The following is a 12,773-nucleotide window of genomic DNA, read 5'->3' as shown; positions in this document are numbered from 1 at the left end:
ACAGGCTGGGAAACTGGAACAGGTTTTAAGCCAGTGTGACCCAAGTGGAAAAGGTGCTCTATGCCCTGGGAAACTGCAAGTAATCTGAAAAACAGGAATAGGCAGCGGGGAACTGTGGAGCAGATATCTGGGCAAAAACCAAGCTGTGCATACAAAACCTGCCACTCTAGCACCCCAAGGTAGCTCCCAGCATGGAAGAGCAGATCTGCCTCTTCAGAGCTGGACATGGTTGGTAATCCAGTCTCTCCACTCAATGAGAACAAACTTACGAGACCACGAATACTGTTGCTGAGGCTCGGAGGTGGGAAAGAGACCTGGTATGAACTTCCCAAGCTATGATCCTGTTAGACGGCAGTGGCGCTTCTGTATGGGTGGGGATTTACTGAACTGCAGCTCAGTGGCTTCCCAGGGTGAAGCCCCGACACAGCCCGGAGCCGTGGGCTGTGGGCAGGTGCTTTGTTCCCAAGTGCATTTGCCAGTACCAAAGTCTTGCGCCTTTCTAGGGGGTGTTTCTTTGGATTAGAGTTTCTGTTACAAGAAAGATGAGATATCGGAGAACAATCGTCCCCGCTCCAGCCATCAAAATACCAAAACTGGAAAGAGCTAAATTTTATCATTCTTCCCCAGGGCTTTTCTTTTTGTGTGCTTACAAAATAGTATTATCTGACATGTGGCATTCAGAAAGAGTCCAGATGCTCCACAGAGGCCTTGAGGTTGTCTGGGCCCCAGCCTGTAGTGCTGGGAGCTGCAGGACGCCCTTTCCTCAGAGCTAAGCAACAAAAAGCCCCAAAAATTTCTATAGGAAGCCAATACCTGTGCTTTAGCTCAAATGATTGGCAATGCACATGAGTACGCAAGCAGCAGAGGTTGCGAAGTCTTTCTGTGTTTGCACTGAAGATGTTAACACATTTGCTTTCCACTTCTGTGCTTTGCTTTTTCCTAGTGGGAATACTGTTGTTTGAGCCTGCTTCTCTGCAGATTCACTGGCTTGCTCAGCAGCACCCAGAAAAATCTGCACTGGGGCAAAAAGGAAGCTTGGCTGGCTTGGCTCCTGATCAGGCACCTGAATTTTAGGACCAAACGAGGTTTTATGGTTTATTGCCTGGCTTTCATACATTTCCAAGCTGTGCAATGAACCAGAGATGCCGTTCGTGTCCCCTGACTCTAGTGGGGATGGAGCCCTGTCCTGCTTCACTGGAGTGGGGCCAGGCCAAATCTTTCTGAAAGCTGGTAAGAGGCAAGGGAGAAGCTGGTACTTCAGTGTTAAAATGGTGGTAGAACAGGCTTTGTAAGCGCAGACATCTTTCTCACAAGGTGTGTAGGTGGGAAAAGACCCTATGGGGGATACAGGGTGCCCGGGGTCCCCAAGTGACCCAAGGGCAAGAGGAAGGTGGTGATGTTGTCGTCCCTGAGGAGCTTGCTTTGCACAATCCCGTGCTGCAGGTTATCTGGTACCCATGGTGGATCATATCCCAGCAATTGCCAGCTGCAGTTCCTCGCTGTGTGCATCCTGGGTTTTCAAAACGATTTGTGTTTAACGTGGAGAGAGGTTGGGTGACAGCTGGGGAAAGCCCATCTGGGGCCACACGGGCCTTGTCCTGCTTCTGCTTTAGGCAGGTAATGGCCAGCTGGAAGGAGGATGGGTTCTAGGTCTGAGTACCACACCGGGGAGCAGGGCGAGGAGCAAACAGAGGACTGATGATACCAGCAGTTCTTCAGCCAGATGAGGACCTGCACCTTGAGCAGGACCCTTCCTCTGTGAGAGTCCCCACGGGTCCCTCCTGGGGAGGCCTCTGCACTGGGCTCTGCAGCACAGGGACGGGCTGGCCTTGGGGGAAAGGAAGGGCTTTCTCCGAATCCTCCGTCCCTCTCAACTGACTGCTCTATGTCTGATTGTGAAAGATGAATACACACGTGCGCAATGCGTCAGGAGCGGGTCAGAGCCGCCTTTCCATCAGCTGTGCAGTGTTCTGGTGTCATTTTCTCTCGTCTGCTTGCAAAACCTCTTGTATTTTGGATCTGCTGTTGAAGGTGAGAAATTGTGCTGCATTGCATGCTGGACCTGGCTGCAGCCTTGGATTTTGGAGTGCTGAGGCTCTGCCTCTGCCCTGAGAGTTTATTTTCCACTCGCATTCCTCCTTGTCTCAGTTCTGCAGGAACATTAATTTCTCCCTGGTTAGGGAGACTGGAGAAGCTGAGCTCATCACGGGACAGCCAAGCCAGGGCGGTCAGGGCTACAGAGCTGATTTTTCTCCTCTTGGGTTTCTTTTCCTGGGACCCAATGATGGTGCTTTCATAAGACGCTTTAAAGATAGAGCAGACCTGAATTTGTGAGACTCCCATTTTAGCTGCATATCTCATTTTAAACACACAGTGAGGAGCATATAAGGAGCTGGCAGTGGTCAGAGGGTGTGCAGGAGAGGATGCCTGGGGAAGTGTAAGACAGAGCAAATATACAGTGAATGTTTCCTTGAATATTCTTGTATATCTTGCAATTTGTGGCTCCAGCACTTCCCAGGCTGGAGGCACTATCTTTGAAGTTAATACCCTTGGATGGATTTTTTTCTTCCGTGAATTTGTTACGTGGGTTGATAACAATCAGATAAATGAGGAAATCGCATAAATAAGGGCAAGCAGTCGGCTGGAAGCGGGACGGGCAGCGGGAAAAAATGCTGACTCCTGGAAACAGGAGCTGGCAATGTGCAGGGTGAGGAGCTGGTGGGGAAGCACCATGAAGCCAACTGATGAACGGAGATGTTTGTGCCTGAACCAGGAACCCAGCGCAAAATGAAGGAAGCAGAACACGAGCTGTGGGACACGGCTGCCTACCAAAGGAGCGGCAGAATAACCACCGCTGCGTCCCAGGCGCATTTCTAAGTTCCCCCGTGCCTTTAACAAAAATATCCCTTTTACCCCTGCCAGGGCGACGCTCGCTGCAGTGTGAGGGGTGCTCCCTGTGCTGGCAGTGGATGGGTTTTGCTCGCGCTCACTGACCGAACAGGAGGTGATGCTATTTTTGTCTTGCTTTTGACACGCAGCGAGGGCACTGCGGAAGAGCTGCCTATGGAAAATAACTTTGTTCTGCAAGGGAGCTCATTCCCTTGAAACGGATGGAAGAGAAGAAAATGGATCGGCGATGACAGGTTTCATTTCCAAGTGGAGAGGATTGAGAAGTTAAGGCAACTAATTACCAGAGTCAGCTGGAACGAGGAGCTAAAGGGCTTTGACATGGCGGAGGCTTGGTGACAATAATTTCAAATGAAGGAGAAGCGGTGGGTTTAATATACCCAAGATAGCAGGAGAGCTGGTGTAGTTTCGCCTAGGAAGTAGGTCTGGAAAGCGTCTGCACAGCAGGGGGTTGGTTTTTGGAAATGGCTTTTGCGAAGCAAACCTGGCAGCTGGACCCGTATCTGCTGGAGACGGGGAAGTCACCGCAGGGACACCTTGAAATCGTGTATGTTTTATACATCGTGAAGTTGTACGTGTTAAAGTCAGTCACAAGACCGCCGGTTTCCAAAGGCCACCTGAGGCCTCCCACTCGTGGGGCCACCTGGTAAATGCCTCCTCCCCATCTGGCTCTCCGCGGGGATTTTAAAACAAGGCTGGGCTTCGTTTTTGGCAAGTTCCCTGGGCCTGGCGTGGGGGAAGCCCTCCTGGCCGGCCCGTGCCGGGCTGTGCTGCAAGGCACCGGCAGCCCGAGCTGCATTGCAGAGCAGCGGCTGTCATCCTTACTGTGGTTTGATTTACTGTCGCCCAGATGGCTTCCTGCAAGTTTTCCGCAGGACTTGAAAGACAGTGCTGGATGCTGGGTGCTCCAGGGGAAATTTTGACTGCGTGACCCATTTAGCAGCCTGGCTGGGCACCTCTGCCTGCAAAAGCTGGCGCAGCTCTCTGTCGCTTTTTGAAGTTTTCAGGTGAAAAAGCAGCAGCTTTCTTGCAGCCGCCCTGCTGAGGCTTTTCTTTGTTTGCTCATTCTTTGTGCATCCTGAAGAAACTGTATTTTGGGCTCTACCTGCCAAAAGTGGTGGCAGATAGTGACGATTTCCCTATAGTGGGAGGCTTCAAAGCCTGCTGCAGAGGGGAGCGGCAGGCTGCTCTCCTCCCTCAGCATCCCTGCTGCTCCTCCCCTGCCTTCCTCTGGTTTTAGAAAATTTCCCCCGTGACCAAACAACGTGTCATTTAGTTTTAGTGGCCAAGGATTCTCCTGATCTGGGGGATGCAACTTCCCAGGGTCAGCTCTGCCTCAGCTCCTGCTGGCTCCAACTCACTGAAAACCTTTCTGACCGAGGAATGCTTTTGGATTTTGGTTCCTGCCAGCACTTCTGCTTGTCTTGATGAAGATGGGTTGCTTCAGGGGCAGCCTCTGTGGCCCTTCCCCATAATGATTTCCTCGGCACCCCTCGAAAAGCACCGTCCACGGGGCCACAAGCATGGCCTGCAGCAAGGCTGTGCCACGCAGCGTGGGAACCTTGAGGAACAGCAGAGCGGTTAATAAATTAAAAGCTATTTCATTATAGGAAATGAATGTTTAATGAGCGTGGGATGACGTCTAGACAGTCCTTCGGTTCCAGGCTCTACGCGATCTTGAAGGAGCATTCGGCTGATGCAGCCAGCACCAGCCCAGCGCCGGGGAGAAGGTTTGGCAAAGCTTTCCTGGGCAGCGAGGTCCCTGCGCGGGACAGACGTCCTGGCACGGCAAGGATCTCCTGCCTCCACCTCTTTTCACTGCAGATGCCCCTTGTGCCTCTCTGGGCAAAGCCCCAAGGAGCTGTGGCCACAGTGGGACGTGCTGGCAGCGGGGAGGCTTGGCTGCGTGCCTGGGCCCAGCCTGGAACATGCAGCCACGCTCTCCTGCTCCATGGCACCTCGCCTGTGGGTCCTGCCACAGCCGGGGAAATGGAAAGGTCTCTGCATGGCGCAGGGCATCCCAGCCTTTGCCACATCATGGGCTCTGGGGTAGTGGCAAGAAACCTGGGCTGAACTGGGGGCAGCCCGGTAGGATGAGGGGTGAGTGGTTGTGAGCCTTTGCATCCTGCCCCAGTGAAGATGTTTTATAGCTACAGAAAAGGGGTTTCAGATACAGAAATTTGGATGTAAGTCTCCAAAAGATCCCCCCTGCTATGCTGGAAGTGCTAATTGTCCCCTGCAGAAACCCGGTGCTGCCCATGTCAGAAGTCCTAGCTGCCTGTTGGGGAGAGGCAGGAGCACATCAGCTCCTCCACAAAAGCTCCCAGCTCCTGTCTAGAGGTCGCTGGCTGAATTTGCTCGGCCTGTCTCAGTGCAAGCAAGCACAGACAAGAAGCTTGAGGCCTCTTGGCAGCAGCAAGAAGATGGAAATAATGCATTTTGACTTCATCCTAGGAGCTGTCTGCTTGGGTCTGGGGATGGCGGCAGTGAATCAGCCAAAGGCGCTGCCATGCATGGCATGGGAGATGCTGGTAGGACACCCCTCGTGCACCCACCCTGCTCAGCTCCCCCCCATCAGTGCCAGCAGCATTCCCTGCATGGGTGCCCAGTCCTAGGAAGTCCTTCTCTGTTCCTGGAGACGATGATGGGGAAATATTCTCTGGGGCACCTCACTGTCCCTGTAAAGTAGCAGGGATGGGACCGACACCACAGGATCTGGTTCTCTGGGCCCAGAGCACTGTACCAGGCAGGGTGCTTGGCCCCCAGGGGAGCTTCTTGGCTCCCTCAGGCCACTGAGTTTGTGGAGCTCCTTGGTTCCTGCGCCTGCCCTGACCACCCCTGGGAGCAGCCGAGTTGCTGGAGAGGGCACCCAGGTGCCTGGGGGCTGCTGTGGTGCGATGTCCCCAGGGACTGTGGCAGTAACCGTGCCTTTTTCCTTAGGGAAGAAAAAAAAAATAGAGGAAAATAAATACATTCTTGCTTTCCTGCAAGTGGAAAGCAGCACAATCTCTTCCCATGGGGCATTTCATGCCAGCTTTCTCAAACCCTGGGATTTCTGCAGGGTGGACACCTGCAAACCACTCTGCCCAAGGCCTGTCAACTCGTGGCACCTACCGTCCCCTCCTGGTGGTTGGGGGGACCTGGGGACACTGGGTGAGACCAGTAGGGAGGGCTGGGTGTTAGCTTTTGAGGGTGGTTTTTTTGGTTTTCAATCTCTTTCAGTTGTGTTTTCCCTCCCTGCTCTGCCAGGGCATTTCCATACAGGCATCAGAGGTTGGGAGAGCCATGGCATGGGCACGGCAGCCATGCCAGGGGATTTGATGGGGTGGACTTTGTGGCACTGGTCTCCTGCCCTTTTTTTCCAGTGGCCATGATTGAGAAGCCACAATATAGTATTGGTCACAAGTGTAGTGAGTTTTAGCCAGGCTCAGACCTCCTGGAGCTTAGCAGCACCTGAGTGCTGTGAGCCACCCGTCTGACTTCTTGCTACCAAAAAGCTTTGGGCAGCATTTCTCTGGTAGCCATGGGATGTTTCACTTGTAGCCTTGCTTGCAAACTGCAGAAGCAGAGCTGTGCACTGGGAAGGTCGGTGCCATTCAGTGGCACCAGCAAAGACTTGCCAGGCACTGGGCGCAGGTCCTGCAGGACCTGCCTGGCTTCTGGGAAAATGTCTGGCCAGGTTGTCCTGAGGTGCACAGCTTGCTGCTGCCACGTGGCACCTGAGAAAGAATAGCTCGGCTGCGAGCTTTGCTAACAAAGCTGCTTTCTGGGACCCTGCTTCAAAGGCTGAGCAGGAAGCCGTAACCACAAAGCTATATATACAGCTCCTGGCAGAGCTGCTGCTGCTTTTGATGTGACAAAGTTAAGGTGGTGTTTTGCAAAGAAATCGGGCATGTCACCTTCTTCCGGAGCTGGGGCTGACACAGACTGGGCAGAGCCCAGGGCCTAGCTCCTGGGCGGGCTCCTGGGCCAACCTGGGGGAACTGGCAAGGGGAGACCGGCAAGGAGCTCTCGTTGCCTCCGAAAGCCGTGTGGTGCTGGAGGCCACCGGGTCCCTGAGCTGTGGGGAGCAGCGCACATGTCTGGGGTGTCACAGCTTGTGCTCTGCCCTGCCTGGCTCTTGAGCTGGTTTATGTGGCACCATGGCAAAATGCAAGTGGCTGGGGATGATGTGAGGGTCTGGGCAAGTTGAAAGCATCCTTAAAGCTATGGAGACAGTAGCTGTCACCCACGGGTGATGTAGCCTGGCCCCAGAGGCCACTCATCCCCCAAAGGACATGCAGCCCCTCACCTCCTCCTGAAATTGGCCTCCGTATTCCACCTTGCCCCTTTGCTGCTGGCGCCCCAATGCTGCCAGCCTCCCTGCACAGCCAGCCTGGGCTCGCTGCGGGGCCAGGGCAGGCACACAGCTGCGGTCTCTCTCCCCCTCTTCCCAGGCAGGTGAAGCCCTGCCTTTCCTCTCCTGCACTGTTTTGCAGAGTGGGACTGACTACGGCTTCCTTGTGAGCCAGAACATGAAGCTCCTGAGCGCCCTGGAGGACCTGCAGCACCGCTGCTCCAGCCTGGCCGAGGAGAACAGCTTGCTGGTGAGCAGAGGATGTGGCCCCGTCCCATGCCCTGGCTGGGTGCTGGGCTGGCTGCTGGCATGGGGTGCTCTGTGGGGACGGAGTCCTGGCCAGGGCTCCAGGAGATGCCAGCACACGGAATCAGCTGGACAGGCCCAGGGGGGAAAGGAGGTCTGGGTGCTTTGGGTCTCCTAGGTGCCTTCGCACTGCGCCCGTTGTCGGCTTGAGCAGGACCTTCCTTGCGAGCCAGGACCCTCCGCTGCCCTCTCTGCCATCTTTGTCTGGTGCTACGTGCCTGCTGGAAACCACAGGAGGCTTTAAGGCAGCCGCTGGCGAGAGCAGGCAGAGAGCGAGGCAGCGGCAAGCTGAGAGCAGGGGAGGGGGAAGTCGCTCTTGTTTCCTCTTTAGCTGGAAAAGCAGAAACACTGATTCACTCTGCCTCAGCTCTGGGTGACGGCGCAGCACTGCCCCCTGCTCCCACGGGAGCTCGGCACCCGCTCCTCCCCAGCTGCACCCCCAGCCAAGCCTGGGTTGCCCATTCTGCCCCCCTCCCTGTCCTTGGCTCCCCAGGTTCATGGTGGGCAGCCAGGACCCTCGGGAAATGCAAGGAGGGGACGTTCCCCTCCTGCATCCTCTCCAGAGAGTATTAGTCCCTTGCACAGCCCCACGGCATGGGGATGCGGCAGCACCCAGGCCCCTGAAAATCTGATTGCTCAGCATTTCAGATTTATATCACCAAGTTCAAAACATGTATTCTAGATAATTTTCTTATGCTAAAGGTATAAATCCAGTATGACCTGCATGATGGGGGTTACCCCTTGTCTGGATTTTAGCAAACCACTGTCGTGCAAGTTCTCTTCAAATCTTACTCTCAAAAATCAGCCTTGGTTTTCCGGCTGAAGCAAAGCAGTGAAAGCAGCAAGTGTCCACGGTGGGATCTCACAGGGATAGGGAGGAAAATAATTGGAAGGATCAGCTGGCCTGACGTTTTTGCTGATGTGAAAAGACAGCACAACACATCTGGTACGACCTTGAGAGAACCAGCCATCGGCAAGCAGCAGCGTATTGAAAGGGACAGATAACAAATAAAAGGGGATAAGGAGTGAGCAGAATTAATAGGAAGAAAAAGGAAATTTGCTTTCCAAACATCATAAAGTCCTTTGCCGCTTTCTCCCCGTTCTGCCCAACTCGTGCTTCAGTGTCATGAGAAAAAGGGCAACGGCGAAGCTTGCAGTGGCAGCGCAGCACAAATCCGCAGCGATGTGTTGAGTCTTGTAACCCCAGGGAAATAAACTGGGAAGACTTTGGAAGAGGTGGGTGGCCATGCCAGGCTGATACTGGAGAAGTGCCGAGCCCCAGCTGGCAAAGGCAGAACCTGCAACGAGCGTGTTGGGGACAGAGAGGGACCTTGCAGATGGCCTGGGGTGGGGTGAGGGGCATCTCATGGGGACAGAGAGGTCACATTAACAAAAATACTGGGAAAAAGACAGGTTTCGGTGACTGGAGAGGTGACAAGGGCAGAGATCCATGGTTAATGGTTGGGACAGTTATAGGAGAACAGGCCAAGCCCTGGCTGGGAAAAACCCTGTGGGCACAGAGTGGGTCCGGCAGGGCTGGGAACTTGGCTTGCCCTAACACCCCTGGCACGCAGCTTCGAGCTGAGCAGGGGCTTCACCTTGAGCCTCCCCTTCTGTTATCCAGCGCAGGAGCTGCTTCCCCCAGACAGAGGAGAAGGTGAAGCACCTGAAGAGGAAGAACGCGGAGCTGGCGGTGATCGCCAAGCGCCTGGAGGAGAGAGCTCGGAAACTCCAGGAGGCAAACCTCAAAGTTGTGAGTGCGGGGGATTGCCGCTGCTGGGCATGGCTGGGATGGGAAGCCAAGCTAGGAGAGCACCTCATCGCCGGGACTTCTCGCTTGCTACTTCTATTGAGCTAGAAAGGCCTTTTCTTTCCCCTTTTCTTAAACCTACAGCAAACACGCTTTGCACATCAGCAGCAGGGCAAGAATCATGAAACCCGGCCCTTGCCAGCCGCTTCTGCTCGTGTGCGGGGAACTGGCTTTGAGCGATTGCCTCCTGCTTGGTTTCTTGCTATAAATGTGCTGACCTACCTTAAGATGTTAGTTTAAGGTAATTAGCTCAGCTTTCCCTGGGCAAGTTATAAAAATAATCTGACTTCACCAAAAAGAAACCGGAAGTGTTTGAATAAGAAAAGGAGTGTGGTAAAGCAAAACAGGAAGGGGTGAGAGACTCCGCTCTGCCCCATCCACACCTCGCTCACAGTGCTCTGCAAGCCATAGGGTTTTTGCTTTCTCCAACCTTGAAGCAGCTGGTTGCAAATCCTCTAGTGCCTGACCCGCTGCACAAGTGGTGGGAGGTGGCCAAAGGATGTGGGATCTTGGGCACGAGCACTTGCGTGAGCTTCCCAATTGCAGGGGAATAATGGAAAACCTTTCTTCCGTTGGAAGGAAACCAGGGATTGTGATGGGGAATTCAAGCCCTTTAGGACAGAAAGGAGGAAGTGAAAGATTTGCTGAAGAGAAGGTAGGGGGTTTTCCTGGCACTGCCTGCCCTCTCTGTCCCCAGGCACTGCACCGCCCATCTGTCACAGGGTTTTGGTACTTGCAGGTACCAAACTTACAACAGTTTTGTTGCTGCCAGATGGACTTGTCAGATACTACGTTAAGAGAAATCATTTGATAGAGATCGAACAGCTATGCAGACCCTCCAGTGACTATGCAAATACTGGGTTTTTTTTTTTCCCCAAGTGAAACTTTGGGGTGGTGACAGTTTAAGACCTGGGCGAGCCCTGGGATAACCGACTTGCTGGGCTCCTGGGCTGGCAGAAAGTGCTTGGACGGCTGAGGCTCGTGGAGCTGGAGGCAGGACCAGGCACTGCATGCCCAGAGCAGGGGCCCTGAGGAGCTGGGGTTAATCTGGCAGCGGCTGCTTTCAGAGCCTGGTTCACAGGCCCTGTGGAGCCAGGCACCAGCATGCAGCTGGGTGAGATGCACGTGGGCAAGATGCTCAGGAAGACCTGGGGAGGGGAAGTTTACACAGTGGATGCCACGTTCCTGGTCAGGCAGGGGAGGGAGTCCCCCCTTGCCAAATTGGCAGGCTTTGAGCAGACAAAAATAGCTGGACAGGGAGAGGCAGGGGTTGCTAAACCTGGGGACTGGATGTGGCCTCACTGCCCAGAGGGCTGGGATGAGCAGGGGGTGTGTGTGAGCAGCCCCTTCCTCCAGCTCTGCAGTGCTGGTACCCAACAGGAGAGCCAGCCCCGGGGATGCAGGGGGACTGCAGCTGGGCAGCCTCAGCTCCTGCCTGAGGCCTCTGGCCAGACCTGTGCCCAGCCCGCTGCCTGTCCCTTTCTGCCCCGCTCACCGGTAGCATGCTGTCATCCCCAACCCTCGCCCTTCCCTCCCTCGCAGGGAGCTTCTCCTGCCGAACACCTCCCAGTCCTCCCCTGGCCACTCCAGCCCTTGCTGGGCTCTCCCTTGCCTCCCCCTTTGCCTGCATCTCCCACCCATCCATGCTGAAGCCCTCTTTCCTGCTGCCAAGAAACCCACAGAAGCTCCATTTCTCTTCCTGCTTTGGCCACCTCTGTCCTTGCTCCCATTCTCATCTTTCCTGCCATCCTCCCCTCCTCCTCTCTGCTGCCTTCTGTTTTTCGGCCTTTGTTGTGGTTTTCTCTCCTCTCCCCATCCGTCGCTGCCCTGCCTGCAGCCCCAGGCAGGGCTACGTGACTACATATGGCAGCCCCAGGCAGGGTCAATGGCTGTACCCATTGGCCTCATCTGCTGAGCACCTTCTCCTTCCCAACTCTTCTCTCATCTGCTTCTCCATCCAGCCCCCTCCTCTTTCCTCTCACTTTTTCGTACATCTGTTAAGCTCCTCTGTCTGCTTGTCTGTCCTTTGGGGCGAGGCTGCATCTCCTGACAGCACTCGCTGCCTGATGGCTGTTGGGGTGATGGTTAATGAACACCAACACGTGTGGCTTTCTCCCTTCCTGCTCTCTCTGGTGTAGGTAACTGCTCCAGTGCCTCTGAAGGGCTCCAGCCTGGAGCTGTGTAAAAAAGCATTTGCCCGCCAGCGTGCCAAGGACCTGACAGAGCAAGCCAGTGCTCTCCTAGCGAAAGACAAGCAGATCGAAGCTCTGCAGCAGGAGTGCCGGGAGCTGCAGGCTAAACTCATCACGGGGAAGGTGAGATGCTTTCTGGGGCATCACTCGGTGGCTGGGGACAAGCAGTGTGACAAGAGTGATGGGAACCCGGCTCCAGGAGGCGGTGTGAGGGCCTTAGTCCCAAGTGCAGACTGAAAACAGGGGGCATTCGATGTTTGATTTGGATGGGGGACATTGGGTGCATGGCAGAGACGGTGTCTGGACCCCTCTAGAACAGCGTGTTGGGGGACACCCCCGTCATCCCTCCATGAATTCATGGGTCTGAGCTGCCATTCTCAGCAGCGACTAAAACTCTGCTCCTGGAAAACCCCAAGAAGCCACAATTACAGGATGACTTTTCACAGTGCTGAGCTTCAAGCAAGATCTAGAAGCAGGACCTCCTTTTAAAGTGTTTCTTTAAGAAGTAAATCAGCTAAGCATGTTCCCAAGAACCAGTCTAAACCCCATATCTTGAGTGGCAGCTTTCTGCGTGCTGACAGCCACTGCCAGACTAACTAGGTGCATCCTTGTATGACTGTGACTAAGGGTACAGATTGCTAGGCAGGGGTGAGTGTTCATGAAGGTATCTGCAGTGCTGATGCCTGCTCCTGAGCTGGTGACCTGTGTTCCCCTCAGCACCAGTGCAGAACTTGCTGATATAAATTATGGGATAAAAGGGATAATTCAGCTCATCCCAAGACCGAGGTCTAAAACTGGTTGGATGTGTCGCTCCCTCAAAGCACTGCTTCTCTGCGATGACTCTGAAAGGAGCCTCTGCAGACACCTCGAGCTAGGTGAAATGACACCCACCCAAGGTGACTAAAGCAAGCTGTTCCGGCTATATCAGATACGTCTTTTGTTCATGAGCTGGACGTTTTCAGTTTAGGTCAGTTAAACTCCCAAGAGAAGCTCAGTAACGCTAGGGCTCGCAATGGATTCCCCCCATTTTGGTAATGCAGATGTGGTCAAGCGCAACCTTACGCTTCTGTGCCCAGATGAGCTGAATGAATATGTGCACCCCTACCTACCCTGCTTACATGGTATTGAGGTGACAAATACTTCCTCAACGAAAGCAGCTTTATTCCTGTCCCTGACCTCCCCATATGTTCATTTTAACTATGGGTTTGAAGGTAGACTCTCA

At 54.3% G+C, this 12,773-nt stretch overlaps 1 protein-coding gene across 1 annotated transcript in view; it reads left to right on the top strand.

Annotated features, from left to right (window-relative positions):
* Window positions 1–5,394: 5,394 nt before the first annotated feature.
* The window catches only part of LOC118452907 (peripheral-type benzodiazepine receptor-associated protein 1-like), a 17,887-nt gene continuing 10,508 nt past the window's right edge, over window positions 5,395–12,773 (top strand). Inside the window, exons 1-4 of the mRNA XM_035900519.1 lie at window positions 5,395–5,438; window positions 7,386–7,493; window positions 9,174–9,302; window positions 11,498–11,674. Coding sequence (XP_035756412.1) covers window positions 5,421–5,438; window positions 7,386–7,493; window positions 9,174–9,302; window positions 11,498–11,674 — 432 coding nt within the window. The 5' untranslated portion in view covers window positions 5,395–5,420. The remainder of the gene's footprint in view (window positions 5,439–7,385; window positions 7,494–9,173; window positions 9,303–11,497; window positions 11,675–12,773) is intronic.

This window comes from Egretta garzetta, unplaced genomic scaffold, assembly GCF_000687185.1.
Source record: "Egretta garzetta isolate BGI_Z169 unplaced genomic scaffold, ASM68718v1 scaffold108, whole genome shotgun sequence".
NCBI lineage: Eukaryota > Metazoa > Chordata > Aves > Pelecaniformes > Ardeidae > Egretta > Egretta garzetta.
Note: the sequence above shows the minus strand (reverse complement) of the source record. Positions and strands in the feature narration are given on the sequence as shown.